The sequence below is a fragment of the Crassostrea angulata genome, chromosome 6, assembly GCF_025612915.1.
Source record: "Crassostrea angulata isolate pt1a10 chromosome 6, ASM2561291v2, whole genome shotgun sequence".
NCBI classification, from domain to species: Eukaryota; Metazoa; Mollusca; class Bivalvia; order Ostreida; family Ostreidae; genus Magallana; species Magallana angulata.
In genome coordinates this window covers 8,033,139-8,048,682 of record NC_069116.1, presented here as the reverse complement: position 1 = coordinate 8,048,682, position 15,544 = coordinate 8,033,139, and the positions used below count along the sequence as shown (strand labels likewise).

General features: G+C 35.2%; 1 protein-coding gene across 1 annotated transcript; it reads right to left on the bottom strand.

Moving 5' to 3' along the window:
* Positions 1–248: 248 nt before the first annotated feature.
* On the bottom strand, positions 249–13,800 carry LOC128189336 (uncharacterized). The gene is made up of 9 exons (XM_052860905.1): positions 13,575–13,800; positions 8,415–9,379; positions 8,155–8,284; positions 7,686–7,851; positions 6,664–7,469; positions 6,267–6,460; positions 6,021–6,138; positions 1,087–1,241; positions 249–864 (listed from the first exon to the last, which is right to left on the bottom strand). Exons 2-9 carry the CDS (start codon positions 9,356–9,358, stop codon positions 759–761), a joined length of 2,619 nt encoding a protein of 872 aa, XP_052716865.1. The 5' UTR covers positions 9,359–9,379; positions 13,575–13,800; the 3' UTR covers positions 249–758.
* Positions 13,801–15,544: the final 1,744 nt, after the last annotated feature.

The window sequence follows — 15,544 nt, the reverse complement described above, 5'->3', positions numbered from 1 at the left end:
GAAGTAGAAAATGTAAAAAGTTTACAGACGGACGGACAAACAGATGGACGCCGGACAAAAAAGTGATCAGAAAAGCTCATTGAGCTTTTAGCTCAGGTGAGCTAAAATGGGTGCTATATGACAATATAGGAATGGATTTTTGAATTGTTTTAAAAAGAATGCAAACAATTTCTCTAAGATGTCTTTCTTGTTTCATAATATGATACCGCGTTGATTAATTATTATCAGTAATTGAATGATAGTACAGATGTAAATGTATAACTGTTTATTGCATAAGCAGTAAGATAAAAATATATAACATTGTTATACAAACAACATTTTGAAATGGATTCCTTGCAATAAAAATTCAAACATGGATTTCATCTACAAAGTTATTCCAGCAATAAAAATTTCATGGAACAAAAAGTAATTGCTGGTGCAAAAAAAAAAAATCATAAAAACTCGTTATTCTAAAATGGATTTCATTTGAACTATTGATTAAAATTTTACTTTATCAGCTAAGAAACTGAGTTGTAAAACCAATGTAAAGTAAAATATTCTATGGTGAAACAGTGACGTCTTTTACACCAACCATTATGCATGTATTCAATAACAAGACCGTTTTGATACAAACGGTCGGGATTTCACCGATTTCTCACACACGCCCAGTTAATATCACACGTTCAAGCACTTAATTATCACTCTTGAGTATGAGATGGTAATGACGTAACAATCCGGAGATCGATATATGATAGGACGATGATATTTGGCAGATGAGCTCAGAGGTTTTTGCTAAGGAAGGCGATGAGTGTCATGGCAACCAGTGTGAGAGTATTGCATATCACCATGGAGACGCCCTGCGTTCGGCATTTTATGGAGTCAAACCTACAAAATATAAAAAGGCGTTGCAGTGATTCTTAACAACTTTCCAACTTAATTCAAGCAACTCTGACATTTTGTTAAAAAGTTTGAATTCTTTATTACCAATACCAATATATCTTTAATATAATTTTAAACTTATATGATTCTTAGAATTGATAAAACCTAAATTTGATACATCAGTATCAAAATATGAACTCATGAATAGTCTTGTCTAACAATTCTTACAGATTGAAGAGGCCGGCCATTTTCTTTTCGTATTCGATGTCTACCAGCGACCCCTGGAAGAAGTTCCGTCCGTCTCTGAACGGGTACTCGTAACCTTGACGACACGCGCACTTGTAGGCACCCCGGGAGAACTTGTATCCGGCGATGGGAGAACACTGAATTTAAAAAAACAAATAGATTTATGATAAATGGACAACTAGCTAGTACGTTTGTATGTGGAAAGGGCCTAGATTGTGTTACATATGGATCGATGGGAAACCAAGGCCAAATGCCAAATAATATATATGTTACATTAAAGTTTTAAAACTCACAGAATTTAAAACTATCTATAACAATTTAAATTGTTATAGATAGTTTCAATTTCTCTGAATTTTAAAACTTTAATGTAACATATATTCAAGAATCAATCGATAAAAAGTGTGTTTGAATATTTGTATATCAGTTCCAAACACTTTTCTGTTTCATTTTTGATGAAGCTATTTGACCATAGCAAAGTATTCGGTCTTCCCATAAACTAGAGTTATCGTTACTGAAAGAGTTATCTTCCCCTCATAGCAGGTATGCATTACTTCCGGTTATTTGAAGATGAGTAAGCAGTGCGGGAGTTTACATATACGACGTCAATTAATAACGACTTTTCTTACAGCAAAAACATTTGATGATATTTAAATTACCAAACAGAAAACATCAAAAGTTATCTAAAAAATTAAAATGAATGCAAAGAATGCGTTTGAATACAATGTATAACGTGATGTACATAGTTTTGCTTAATTGGCAAACATTGCGAGTGAATGACATTTACGATTCTTTTTTGGGGGTGACATTACTACTTTTGTGTGCTAACGGATGGATAGTGGTATTGTGGTTTCTCTGATAAAATGAATCCACCTGTTACACAGAAATAAAAGATGTTATAAATATTAGAGTGGGAGGAGTTGAAAATCAACTTTCTTCTTTAGAAATCAAATATAGAAATATATATTCTTAACGAACTGTCCCTATTTTTTTTCTTCTGAGGACAACGCAAAAAACAATGTAGACCTAAGGGAAAGTATGCATTTATATAATTCTGATTAAATTCAAAGATACATAAATATACGAGATACCCCCCCCCCCCCCGCTATTTTCACAGACTGGGATTTTGAAAATGTGTGAAGTGATTTTTTTAGTTTATTAATTGTTTTTCGTCTTGATTTTCGTTTGGTTGGTCTGCTCTTCTAACCCCCAGCACACTTATTCAAAATACGATGTTTGCGCTAGCCTGTTGAGATGCACTCGTTCGAAATGCCATGCTCTCATGAAAAAAAATATGTATGTACACGCAGTGGGTATTGGTATCTTACCAGGCACCGACGGTCATCAATTCAGGCAGCTGTAGTGTACCTGTCATGCAGGATGTTTAATCGATGACAATCATTTGAATTTCTCAACAAAACAGATTTGTTGTAGAAAATAGATACCGGTATTATAGGGTTAAGAGGAATGACAGCATTGAAAATGGAGCTCAGTGCTCTTAAATAGAGATATCATCGAAATTTGAATTTGTCTTTGGTTTAAAATAAGAGATCCCTTTTCTTTTAAGTCTTTGAGGAGACGCTTAAACAATTTTTTGTAGTCTGTTTGTTTTACTATTAGTACATTTATTACTTTTATCATTTATCTCATTGCCCTTTATATAATTGAACTGGTCTTTATTCACGTACCATCTATAGCAAACACCATTTTAGGAATAAACTTCTTATGAAAAATTAAGAATGGAATGAACTATATATAAAAATATAGGAGTGAATGTTGTCAATCAAAATCGGAACGCAACTTTAAATCAAAACGTGATTGCAAGCGGTCTATGCGAAAAATTGCGCAAAAGCTAGGTTGCAGATGTTTTCATCCATTATCTCTTAAATTCCCATGATGGTGAAATTGAAATATATAGTCATTCATTTATCTAAATGAAATCCATCAAGAGTAAGTATAGTAAGGTCCGCCAATGTTCAGTGCAGATACATACATACGTAGGTATAATGCCTATCTTTGTACCTCGACCTCCTGATAGATTGAAATATTCTCTTTTGAGAGGTGGACAGACAAAACCATCCATGTCTTTAGGATTGCTTTGCATGTCTACTTCTCTGTATAATAAAATGTACATGTATCAGCAGCGCTCTTCTAAAACCACACACTTCACCGCCAGCAACTGCATTATTTATTGGTAGATGGAAGGCGCGTGGCATCAAGGGGGGGGGGGGGACACCCTCCCCTCTTCTTGCAAAAGATATTTTTCATAAATTTACATATAAAAAAGTGAATAAAAAAGTTACCCCCCCCCCCTTACCTTTTTCGTAGTAAATAAATAAATAGTGAATCTGTAAAAAGAATGAAATGAATCGTTATTTAAGCTAGGTCTGCTGTACAGTAAAGTACATTATACCCCCCCCCCCCCCCCCCAACGATTTAGGATTTTCACGATTTGAGAGGTTGTAATTTTCTTTTTCTTTTTTTAAATTTTCTGGTTAAGTAGTTTTTTTTATGAGCCCCCCCCCCCCATCCACGTTCAAAAACCATGGTATGTGCCTGGATATGGTACGATTAGGCGCGATCGTCAAATCTCTGTACTTTTTTTTTTTTAGTATTTTAGTATAACAGCATCTTTTAATTGCACAGTCGTCTTTCTATTTTGACAATTTACACCAATAACCGATTAAACAAGACAAAAAACGTTTGTTTCAACCATTTGTTTATAGTGGTTACATAGCGCTATACCTGCTCTAATGGAGAGATAACTCGTGTTACGAACGATAACTCCAGGTTATGAAAATCCCGAATAAAGCATGACAGTATCTTGTAAGTAAGCAATTTATAAATTACCATAATTCAACTTTAAAATGTTTTTCATGATATTTTAGATTATTGTTTCAAACAATATTGTCATTTCCTACACCAACAAGGTTAAGCTTACAGATGTTTCTTACAAAAAAAAATTTTGCTCTTTTATCTTAAAATTTAATAACATTTAATTCATTTAGTCAAATAAACTTTGATTTTTTTACACCCTTTTTTTTTTTTAGAAAACGGTGTATTGTCCATGTTTCATTTGATTTCAGCGTTTATTTTGTATTGCTGCCTTTTAATAAAATTGAATAGCCTGTCTCGTCCTGCGCACAATAAGAGGGTAGTCTTACAAGTTCATATGTGGTACTCTGAGTTTAAAACTCAAGGCTAAATTCGAGTCAAATTATGCCGAAATGACGCGCTATATCACCAACAGACGTTCAACGTCGAAGAGATCAACACAATTGAGCCTAATACTAGGTAATAATGTCCGGATCAAACTGGTCGCAAGTATCTCTTTAAGAGCGGACCCCGCCCCATCGACCCCTCACACCTCTCCGTTAACCTTTGTATCCTAGCTCATGATGGCCCTCTAAACATTGATGACTCCTCAAGCATACACGACCACATGCATAATTGGACCTATCTTGATGACCATGACCTATATAATTTATTATATGATAGAGATAAACCGCGCTACGTTGGACCTCTGAGTGACCAATACCCTCGCACAATGGATAATTTAAACCGAGTGCAAGCAGACATTTCTTTTGTATTTGTATCTAATGCTAGTTAGGCGTTCTTACAGTGTAAGTGCAGTACAGCAGACTCTCTGTAAGTTTGTACCCAAACACTGTAGTGCAGGTAATGTAAGAGACTTTGTGGTCAACAAATTAACTATCAGATTTACCTAAGATTTTAAACCTGGTTTTTAAGCTATTATAAAGTATTATTTGGTTAAAGAAAAACTCCCATGTAATTTAGCTCAGAGTCTAGTAATTGAATATTTTGGAATATTCTAATATAGAGCTCTTCTTTTCAAGGAGAATAATATGGTCTAAAAATGGCAGTGAACATTCGGCCCTCTTAACAATCAAATCCTAAAAGACCTGGAAAGCTGGATGTACATTGTTTACTTTAAAGAATGGTAAACTCGTTGGCTGATAAATATATGCGTTTTTGAATAGCTGTTGGATGATAAACAGCAAGTATTTCTTATGAGACCCTTTGTTTCGATAAGTTCCTTTGGTTGGTATATTGTAATCAAATAAGCGAATTATCGTCAGAGCAATTTTCATTTCTAAATTTAATTTTGTAATGAAATTTGAAATGTAAATGAAACAGAGTATTGTTTTTTATTTCTTCCGCGCACTTCATGTACCCTTGGCTTGTTTTGTGCTTTACAAAGTTAGGTCAAACTTGAAATTTCACCCACCAGAATTATTTTCTCTTTTTTTAACTTAATTGCGCATAATTTGGCTCTTTTATTTTACTTTAATTATATCAGTAGCAAGAAACTTTTGCTTTTGATATGTATGTCTATAGTCTGTCCCAAGATAGTTATGCTGCACATTTGGACGATTTTTAAAACACACATACCTGTGAAAGAAGTGCAATTGAAATCGATGAAAGGGAAAAGTTCCAAGATAACTTCATTTACACATTAACATTTTTCCCTCGTAAAAATTTACAGGAACGTAAACAGATTTCCTACGGAGATTCATAATGGGAAATGTTTACATCTTTTCTCCATTGGGAAGTCACTCGGATTACCTCGCACAATTTTTCAACGTTATCATCCGGGCTGAATTATGGCTGATACAATGCAAAATCCCCGTAGACTTTCTATTTTTAGCCGTGTATTGAAACCTAACAAGCTTGAGGGGCGTTTTAAAAGTGATATAATTGATATTTAGTTTAGATATCTTATATTTAGAATATACATGTACTTTTTAAAAGGATTTACGGAAATGTTACTGATAAACTTTGCCCATACTTGGTGATATACATGCTCATGGTTTAGAATCTGTAACTTAAGGTATAATGCAAGAATTGCAAGTTTTGTGTGATGACTTAAGGATAACTTTTTGAGGGGGGGGGCTTACTGTTTGTGACGCGTAATGACACCTGGCAGTGTTTTTGAAGGCGTTCTGGATGTTGTAGGACTGGTAACACTGATTGATCTCTAGTTCCTGCAAAGGCACGTCCACCGTAACCACGCCCCTACAACGGACAACATTAACGAAATAAAACCTCGTTAAACACAGCAAATATACAATCAATTTAAATCACTTTCTGGATCCAGAAAATCTATATCGTCAATACTTTCCACAAATTCAATGCACACTTACTTAAATTGGAGTTTTGTTCGCAAGCGATCCATACCAATGAACGGCACCGCATATGTCATTACCCATGCGTCCACGCGGCCGTCACATCGGAAGTAAGGCTGACTCCATATTCCGTGTGTGACACTGGGCGCTTTGTACCCCATTGGGTAGTACTCAAAGTTGACTGAACTGGATCCTTTAATGTCAGAGCGCACCTGCCAAAAAACAGTTAGTTTTGCATTGATACTGAAATATACACAACTGCAAAAGAGACAAGAGCGTAGTGAAGTAGTTAAGGTTTGTAAATATTGAGTGATATTTTAGATGTGAATACATTAGATGCTATTGGTTGTGAATATGGAGTGCGGTAATTGACTGGGACCTCATCATTTCCACTCTGTCACTGTGAACACTGTACCTTTGCCTTCATTCTGTACTTGAGAAGACCCGCCGTGTTGGTTTGCCATCTCTGTCGAATCTTACTGTACCAATCCTCATCCGTGTATCTGGTTTTGAATCCGGCTGTATCAATAGCAAACGCATTATTGTCCCGCTTGTAAGCAAACGGACCAAAATACTCCCGCGATTTCCCGTCCCAGTCCTCGAACACGTGTGGTTCAAAGTAAATCCCACTGGACAAGACCTTGTAATCGGCCATCACGTTGGCGAGCACCTCGCCGAACATCAGCTCGTGGTGGATCCTGTTTCCTCCTTTTAGGTAACCAAAGTTTTCGCCAGGAATCACGTTCTGATACCAGTTACTCAGCAGGTGAGAGATTCGAAGAGCGAACCTTGCCTGGGGGTCAAACTGTGTCTCCACGCCATAGCCCACATCCCCAGGTAGGAGCCTGGCGCGGTTAGAAAACGTTTTACAATTTTCTTTGTTAATGTTTTTGATTTTGCGAAAGATGGACTGCATTCTATCAAAACTTATTTGATCAAACTGTGCTTCTCGCCTCTTCCTCTTCTTGTTCTTCTTCTTCATTGGTTTCTGTTTCTCATTGAATTCCTGATCAATATAGTCTTTCTTGACTGGCTTTCTTTTCACTGTTTTGACCGGTTTTTGACTTGTTTTTTTACTGGTAGGTCCGTTCACCTCGCTCACGTTGATGGATTTGAGCTGGCGTCCGGTGTAGGGGTCCGTCAGGAATATATCGGATCCGGAATCACCCTCCACGTTAACCTTGATGGAACTCGTGTCAACAACAGGCAGTACACGAAGAACTAGAAAACGTGTTATAAGTACATAAACGATAAAGTCAATCGATGCTCATTCAAATAAGGAATATTCATTTGAATTATTGAGGGAGAATAAATAACGATGAATAAATATGTGAGCTGATTTATATCATACAGTAGTTCCGTTTGATTTGCGAGAAGGGTATAATTATATAAACATTCTTCCACGAACAAACCGTTCAGTTAAGGTGCATTACTTACATCCAGTTGGTCTGCAGTTGTAGCCAACGTTGATTTCAAATTCAGTCGCTTTCTCATAATCCCCACCTTTCCAAGGAGGACCAACCCTTGGGGGGTAACTGTATCCGGAGTTACAAATGCACACATATGCCCCTCGCTTGAATCCTTTCCCGGATACATGCTTACACTGCGACAAAAACGTTCATTTATTTTAGATGCACGTGGTATGGGAGATACTGTAAGCGGGGAAATTTCCAGATGAGGTGTGGATTACACCAAATACACTAGGAGAAATTATTCACTGTCATAGGGGCAAGAAATGACTAGCTTGCATATAATTTCTCATAACGTACAACATATAACATAACATGTAACATACTCTGAAATGATATATAGGAATGATTTCTCTACTCTGGATTAACGTATTCAGTTGAAATATCCACGTTTGCAGTATAAATTATACGAAGCTATTTTCATTCATGAGACTTACTTGTGTGGTTTTGGTTTTACATTTACTGACTCCAGACAGGAAGCTTGGGCCAGGGTTTCCAATACTGACCGGGCAAGCGTTGAAGTCTACCTTAAGGAAACTGATGTCCATCACTGTTACACCGACAAACCTGCAAATATTGAACAATGTTGTGTCATTCAAATCATTTTTTGGATAAAGGAACATATTGGGTTACGTTCCTTTTGATTAAAATGATGTTTTTACCAATAGCTGTTACGAAGAAAAAGATAGAGACCTACCTTGGTCTCCTTAGATGGGTATAGTTAGAATATCTCGGCATAAAATCTACAATCGGAGCCACGGCGCTTAGAATCCATTTGTTGGACATTTTACAGTCATAGTAAACGTCCGTAAAACGGACAGGCATGTATTTGTCATCAGTGTCCCCGATACCAGGAGAGTTCGGTCCAAAAAAAGGCGTGGTCTGAAATTCATCGTGGAGGAAGCGGCCGGTGCCATTGGCGTACTTCACGTTCCACGCGTAGGTAAATTTTTGCACTGAATCTAGTGTAGGTTCGTTATCTGGCAGCCAAAAATTATACCAGGGTGCCATCTTATATCCTTTGTGCGTATAATTTCCGATAGCACCTATATCTTGTACTAATGTTGTTCTTCCCGTGGGTTCACGTAGTATAACTCCCATATCGAAAGTATCGTCAAACCGGAAAGAGTTAACGCCGAACAAGGGGAGCGTTGTGTTGAAGTCAAGGTTCGTCATCCAGTTTGGATAGTGTGTGTGGTTGTCGAACATCACAGCGGAGCCGTTAAAAATGCCCTTGTTGCCGTTAACGTCGGCTGTAGTGGACACATACATATAGAACCAGCCTGGCTGGTACTGGAAGTCCGACTGAGATTTGTTCAACTTTTGAAATATGTAGCTAAAGAAATAAGCCCTGTTCAGCGCCATGTTGTGCATATGAACAAGAGAAGATCTGTTTGTGTACCAGATTTTGTTTAACAGCTGATTGGCTCGAGGAATCTGTGAGACGGTGTCTTTGGGCAGAGTCATGGATTGTTGGGTTTTACCCTTGCAGTCATAGGATTTCTGTATGTCGGTCATCAGACCGTTTATTTTACCGTAATTATCTTTCGGAACCCAGTCGAACACACTCTTATCACACAGCGTGATGGTCGCCATGACGACCACGGCCAGGAATACTACCTGGTCCAGCCTCCAAGTCATAGTTTGGATTTGTCGCTCTCCCTGTAAAAATAACAGTAGATGTTAGCATTGGCCACTGATAAAACAAGGATTATGAGTATTAATAAGACCAGCCGCATTGTTTTGTTTTTGTTTTTGTTTGTTTGTTTGTTTTTTGGGTTTTTTTTTTGGGAGGGGGGGGGTGTGGTTTTTAAAATATTGCTATGTAGAAATATAAACATTCCTCACCAAGTAAATTGTGCTTAACAAATAATTTCATTAGATCTATGTTATAACTGGGATTTAAGGGGGGGACGTTCAGAACGTTGCACAGTAAAATTATGTATCAATAAAATGTTCAACGTAATGATATCCTCTTCAATAGTATTTTCGTGGCCCCTTTCTTGCCTTTCAGCGGAAATATTTTGATATGACTTATCCCCTTTCCTGGCATTATGATCAGAATATGTCAGTCAACTAAAAGAAGAACTGAAAATTAGTTTTTTAAGTAGGGCACAAATCAAAATGGAGATGTCTTCTTTACATATTGTCTTCCCACAAATGTTTATTTAAAAATAAAAAATTGGTATTATTACTGTTTAAACAACAAATTTTATTTTTAAATAAACATTTGTGGGAAGACAATATATAGATTATACAAACGATTGAAACAACTTGACTTCTACAATTTTTATTAACTGCCATGTGATCAACAAAAGTCACGTGAATAACGCCTTGTCTCTCCTTGTGCTGAAAAGATACATCAAAGGGCTAGACGGTCAAACAGTTTACACGTCCAGTCTACCTGAGCATTTTATATGTTTTAATCTTTAAACTGTTTAAGTAAAGAAAGGTCTTAATTTTTTAACTCAGATAAAATATGAATAATTCCTTTTATCTCTGTACAAATCTCTCCATCAAAAAAGGTATAAATACAGTCTTAAAATGGCCGCTCTCCTGTTTACTGGTTCTGGGTTAAGGTTACTCTCTACACGAAGTGTAAATTAAAATGGGGATACTGAGACTACAAATGCTATAGAAAATCGCACACACGATATCAGAAATAATGGCCTTCAAAACAATCTTGTAATGTCCCAATATACTGAAGTTTGAGTTTAATGACTACATAATCGGCGAACTGTTTGAATATTTCCATATATATATGAACTGATTCTGATATTAAGGCGGCGTGTGAATGTCACTTTCACGGTTGGTTTCCTGGGTAATTTGAGTTGGTTCCCTGTAATTTGAAAACTATGATAACACATTTATTATTCATCCAGCATATTGCTAACTTTAGGCGAAAATGGACGAGGCTTTAAAAAATGTTAGATAGCAAACAAAAAAAATGTACCCACCTTATATTACCGAGAAATTTTTAAAATGAGAGCCATCAACGAAAATTCTTTAACTAGGGTGTATGTGTATTTGTATGTGCACATGTATGTGCTGAAACAAAATTTGTCTAATACTTATATTTAAGGTGATAAAATATAACATTTTCTGAACTTATTTGTTCACTGTGAATGGGATGTTTCTCATTCATAACCACGTTTTCCTGTCCCGAGGACGGCCATGTGGCTGATTCGGCGAAGGGGGGGGGGGGGGGGGGGGGCACCTGTTATTTAGTCGTGGAGATACTGGTTACTGCAACAACAAGTTATGTGTGTCATGCGCGTGGTATTGCAAAATTGTCCGGTTTTGAATTAATTTACAAAGTCATAAAAAGTCATCAAATTCAGATTTTCTTTAAACGTACGGAAAATTGTTTGTTTCCATTCTGAAATTCTTAGCTTTTTATCTTTTCAATTCTTTAACTTTTATTCATTAAGAAGTTTTATCATTATCAAATCATGAATTTTTATCTGTGTAGCTTACAATAAAAGATGTTTAATCTCAAATTCTGGGATATATTGGCCTGTGTTGGATCCATATACTATAATAATACTAGGTAGTATTGATTTCGAATTGATCTATGACAGAAAATATTTGCACCGTTGGAGCAAGTTGGTGACCCTTTTCTAAAAATTGTGAGACGTTAATTTATGAGGACAACTCATACACATATTTTAATGATATGCATACTTTTTTTTAAAGTTCCAGATCGTATCTTTCCGGTAAATGGTTCTATTACACCATTTTCTAGGTCAATATCCCCGGGACAAACTTTGTTTCTGAAGTGCGTAGAATGTTGATCATTTTTCACAGCTTTTAAACAAATTCTAAGTTCTTTAGTAATTGCATGATATTTATTTGACCCTCAGACGTCACATAACAGACAGGTCGATTAAAGTCAATCTCAGCTAGAAATCTAACCTTGATTTTGCGTCGGGCATCTTTCTAAATAAGTGTTATTTTTCTTTCAAGAAACTAACACTTTGTTAATAAAAATTGATTGAAATACTCGAGAGATGTAGGGAGCAGTGAGACAATGATGGCGAGAGAGCGCTGCATGGTAGCCCGGGGAAACATTTTTCGTGTGAGATAAGAGTTTTGTGTCTTGTCCGAAAGATCGGCGATTTCATTGAATGTATAAACCATGGAAATGTTAAAGAGGACAATTATCAATTGAATGACCTTGGCATTTATACACGAGACGCAGTAGCTTTATCATTATAATCATGGACTGGTGGTTAATTGATATTCAACCCTACACTTCCCTGTAAAACAAACTATTTCAAAATAAAGGTGCACACCGTCATGGTTCATAATTTGTGAGGGAAATAAGAAAATTATGACGAAAACTAAGAAATTAAGTTTTTTATTTAGTTAATCTTAACAATAAACTAGCTAGAAAGCTTCGTACCGAACAATATAATGACGAAGATAAGTTATTGAGCAAATTGGCCAAATTATCAATTCTTTAATTAGTATACATCTTCATTCATTCACCAAAGCATTCTTGATATATGGTAAACACTGAACTACATGTATGCACTTTTTTTTTTAACTTAATCATGATTTATGCGGAAAACTGGAAAATGTGTTTGATTTCTTTTCTTGGTTTTCGTCTTTTTTTTCACTTGTAAAATTATTGTTATGTTTAAAACAGTCCTCTTGATTGCATGTTATGATTCAAGGAATAAGGAATCATTCTTTGAGTATTGTGATCAGGGTGATCAAATACGGTCGGAGTGTTCCGATAAAACCTGACGGGCTTTATGATAGATTTGATCACGCGTGACCGTATTTGATCACCTCATAATATTCAAAGAATGATTCCTTACTACTTTTATTTATATAATTTTTAGCAATAAAGTATTAAGATAAACATTCATTACAAAATCGATTCGTAGTGTTATCACAGACAAACACACTGGAAAATGTAAATATTTGAATTTCAGTTGCTATAAACTTGCTTTTATGTGGTAATGGCGAACTTCTTTTATATATAATGATAACATTTTTCGATGCTGCTTATAAATTGACTGGTTTACATGTGTAAATTTATAAGTATTTTTTTTTTTTGGCTAGAGGTATACGTAAGTGTGCATTAGCAATTCCTGTGATCATTGTCTGACCCAAGCCGGCCAGTGAATGCCTCGGGCCCACTTAAAGGCTACTGTACTATTGACTCAAGCTGACTATAATTCTATAGGGTTAATTGACACTCTTTCAACTTTCATTGTTCGCGACTGACCAGGACACTATTCTCACGGGTCATTTCACACAAAAAGGCGCTTGTGTGTTTGATTAAAAATATTTTAAAAAATCCTAAATCAAGATACGAGTAAAAAACATCCTTATGTATTTTCATTTTTTAAATCCTACACATTTTGTTTTATGTGGTTTCATTTAAATAAAATGAGGACAAACTGGGTATATTTAAAACCTAAGATTATGTAATAATCCTTCAGATGATTTAAAATTAAGTAGAGTTATTTAATAATGTAGTTCTACGTGACTGATATCAGAAGTTGAATATTCTTTTTAAAAACTAAATAAACATTAAATTTTAAAAGCTAAACATACACTAAGTTTTAAAAACTAAATATACACTTTATTTCAAAAACTAGATATACACGATAGCATCATTTGACAAAATTTTAAATACAAGGTAGAATACCTTTAAGGAAAACCATTTAGATTTGCCGGGAATTATACTTTTTTCAAGAAAAAAATGAAACTAAATTTTTTTTAAAGATTACGATGTAATTAAAATTTAATTTATAATGTTTCATATTCAAAAGAAACTAAAAATAATCCTCAGTATTGAGTGTAATTAAAATCAATGGATTGGATTCTAAATATAACTTACCTTAATTCAAAATTAACATTCCTGAGTCTAGAAATTCAAATTTTTTTTTCAGACTTTGTAAAATTCTGATGAAAGAGGTTCAAACACACATTCTAATATTTCTTTTTTTCCTCCGATTTTAAATGAAGAGATGTCCAGCTGAAGATTGGAAATGGTAAGGAATTATGGGTAGGCGCTGCACGTCTGTCTGTGGCTCTCGGAATCTACCCGTCACGCTCCAGCAGTTAACTATAATACTTGCTAAGCTTGTAACAATATATTTCAGAGACCCAAACAATCGTTAAAATAGAAATTTAAACTCCAACACAAAGAGGCAGATTTCAAGGTTATTGGTAAGTTTAGATTTTGGACAGAGTATGCAAATGAACCCAGTGAGATTAAAGTTTATATAGAATCTTTCGCTAATTGACACCGCTGAAAGAATTCACTGATGACACTTAATTGAGGCATATGTCGGTAATTATTTAATCAGTCCACCCGATGTCAAATTGAAAGAGTGATAGTGTTCAAATTGTAACAGTTGCTTTAATCATGAACTAAAATGTTATGTGAAAGTCAACTAAATAAAATAAAAGTCACGGGTATTTGACATTTTATTACCAATGGGTTGGACTCAGAACAAAGAGAGCTGAATAGTCCTCTTCTTGTTGTTACATACATGTATATACACTGTGTATCAAACCTTCACATCTGATCGATGATAAAGCAATGTCAGCAAAAATATAAGTACATAATATCAGATATTTTGGTTTTTTAAAACTAGAAGTCAACAAATCTATAACAAGGTTCCTTCGGTCACATTTTTAAAGTTAGATGGTACTATTCAATATATAGTGCCAAAAGTTGGGAAGATTTGATCGCATTTAATAGGACACATGCATACATTACACCACAGACAAACAACCACTGGGGGTTTTTTTTTTTTAATTTAGATGAGATTTTTTACAGCACACTTTCATCAATGAGGAAAAAAATGGTTTTTGATATCATCGATGCAATAACGTTCAACAGATCTTGTACAAAAAAGCTTACTTGACATGTTTTTTTAATCTATTGACTTTTATAATGATAACATTTCTTTAAACCCCACAACGCAGCTAGCGTGAAAAAAAGCCGTACTTTATGCACAGTTTTCAATGTATCTGAATTAGTCGCCCGAGAAATGTCTGGTATAAAACGTGCACCTTGTGTTACAGATTACGCAGGCGGGTGACACTGGTGTGGGCCGGTAATTCACGTTATCATGTGCAATAACATTCCAAAACATCTACAAATACACACACATGACACAAATAAAATCTACAATACATACCGTCAACAAATATTGTTTGAAATATATGATGATAGAAGGAACAAAAACATTCACAATCTTGAAGTAATTAAAAATTGTTCGTTATTACATCGTCGAGGCGTATATTTTTTATAATGAACAATTCTAGATTAATCAAACTTGTTAGGAAATCTAAGTAATTAATTTCAGATGATAGAGAAGGTGCATGGATGTTTTTGAAGCAGGTTAAAACTTTTGGTAAAGGTAACATATCTAAGAAACAACAGGTCCTAACCAAGTTAGGTTTGCATGGTTGGTGTATAGATCTAAAGCTTTGGATACGAAGATTCATCTCATTTATTCGGCTGCCAGTAATGTTCATATTATTTAAGCAATCCAAGGTTAAAGTCTTGTAATTGGTTACACTTAAGTGCCTACTGGTCTTAACCAACTTAGCCTTGCGTGGTAATTATAACTATGGATATCTGATATGATCTCGATTTTTAGGATGCTAGGGCATTTAAATATTTTTGAAACATTTCAGTGCAGGTTTGAGTGTTGTAGCTGTAAACATACTACAGTATATACATGTCGCAGCCCAGGAAAAGCTGATTGCATGAATTGCATGAAACTCATTCAATGTATTTAAGAAACATGTTCTTTTATATGTTAACATATGTTATAAATTTATACTATGCCT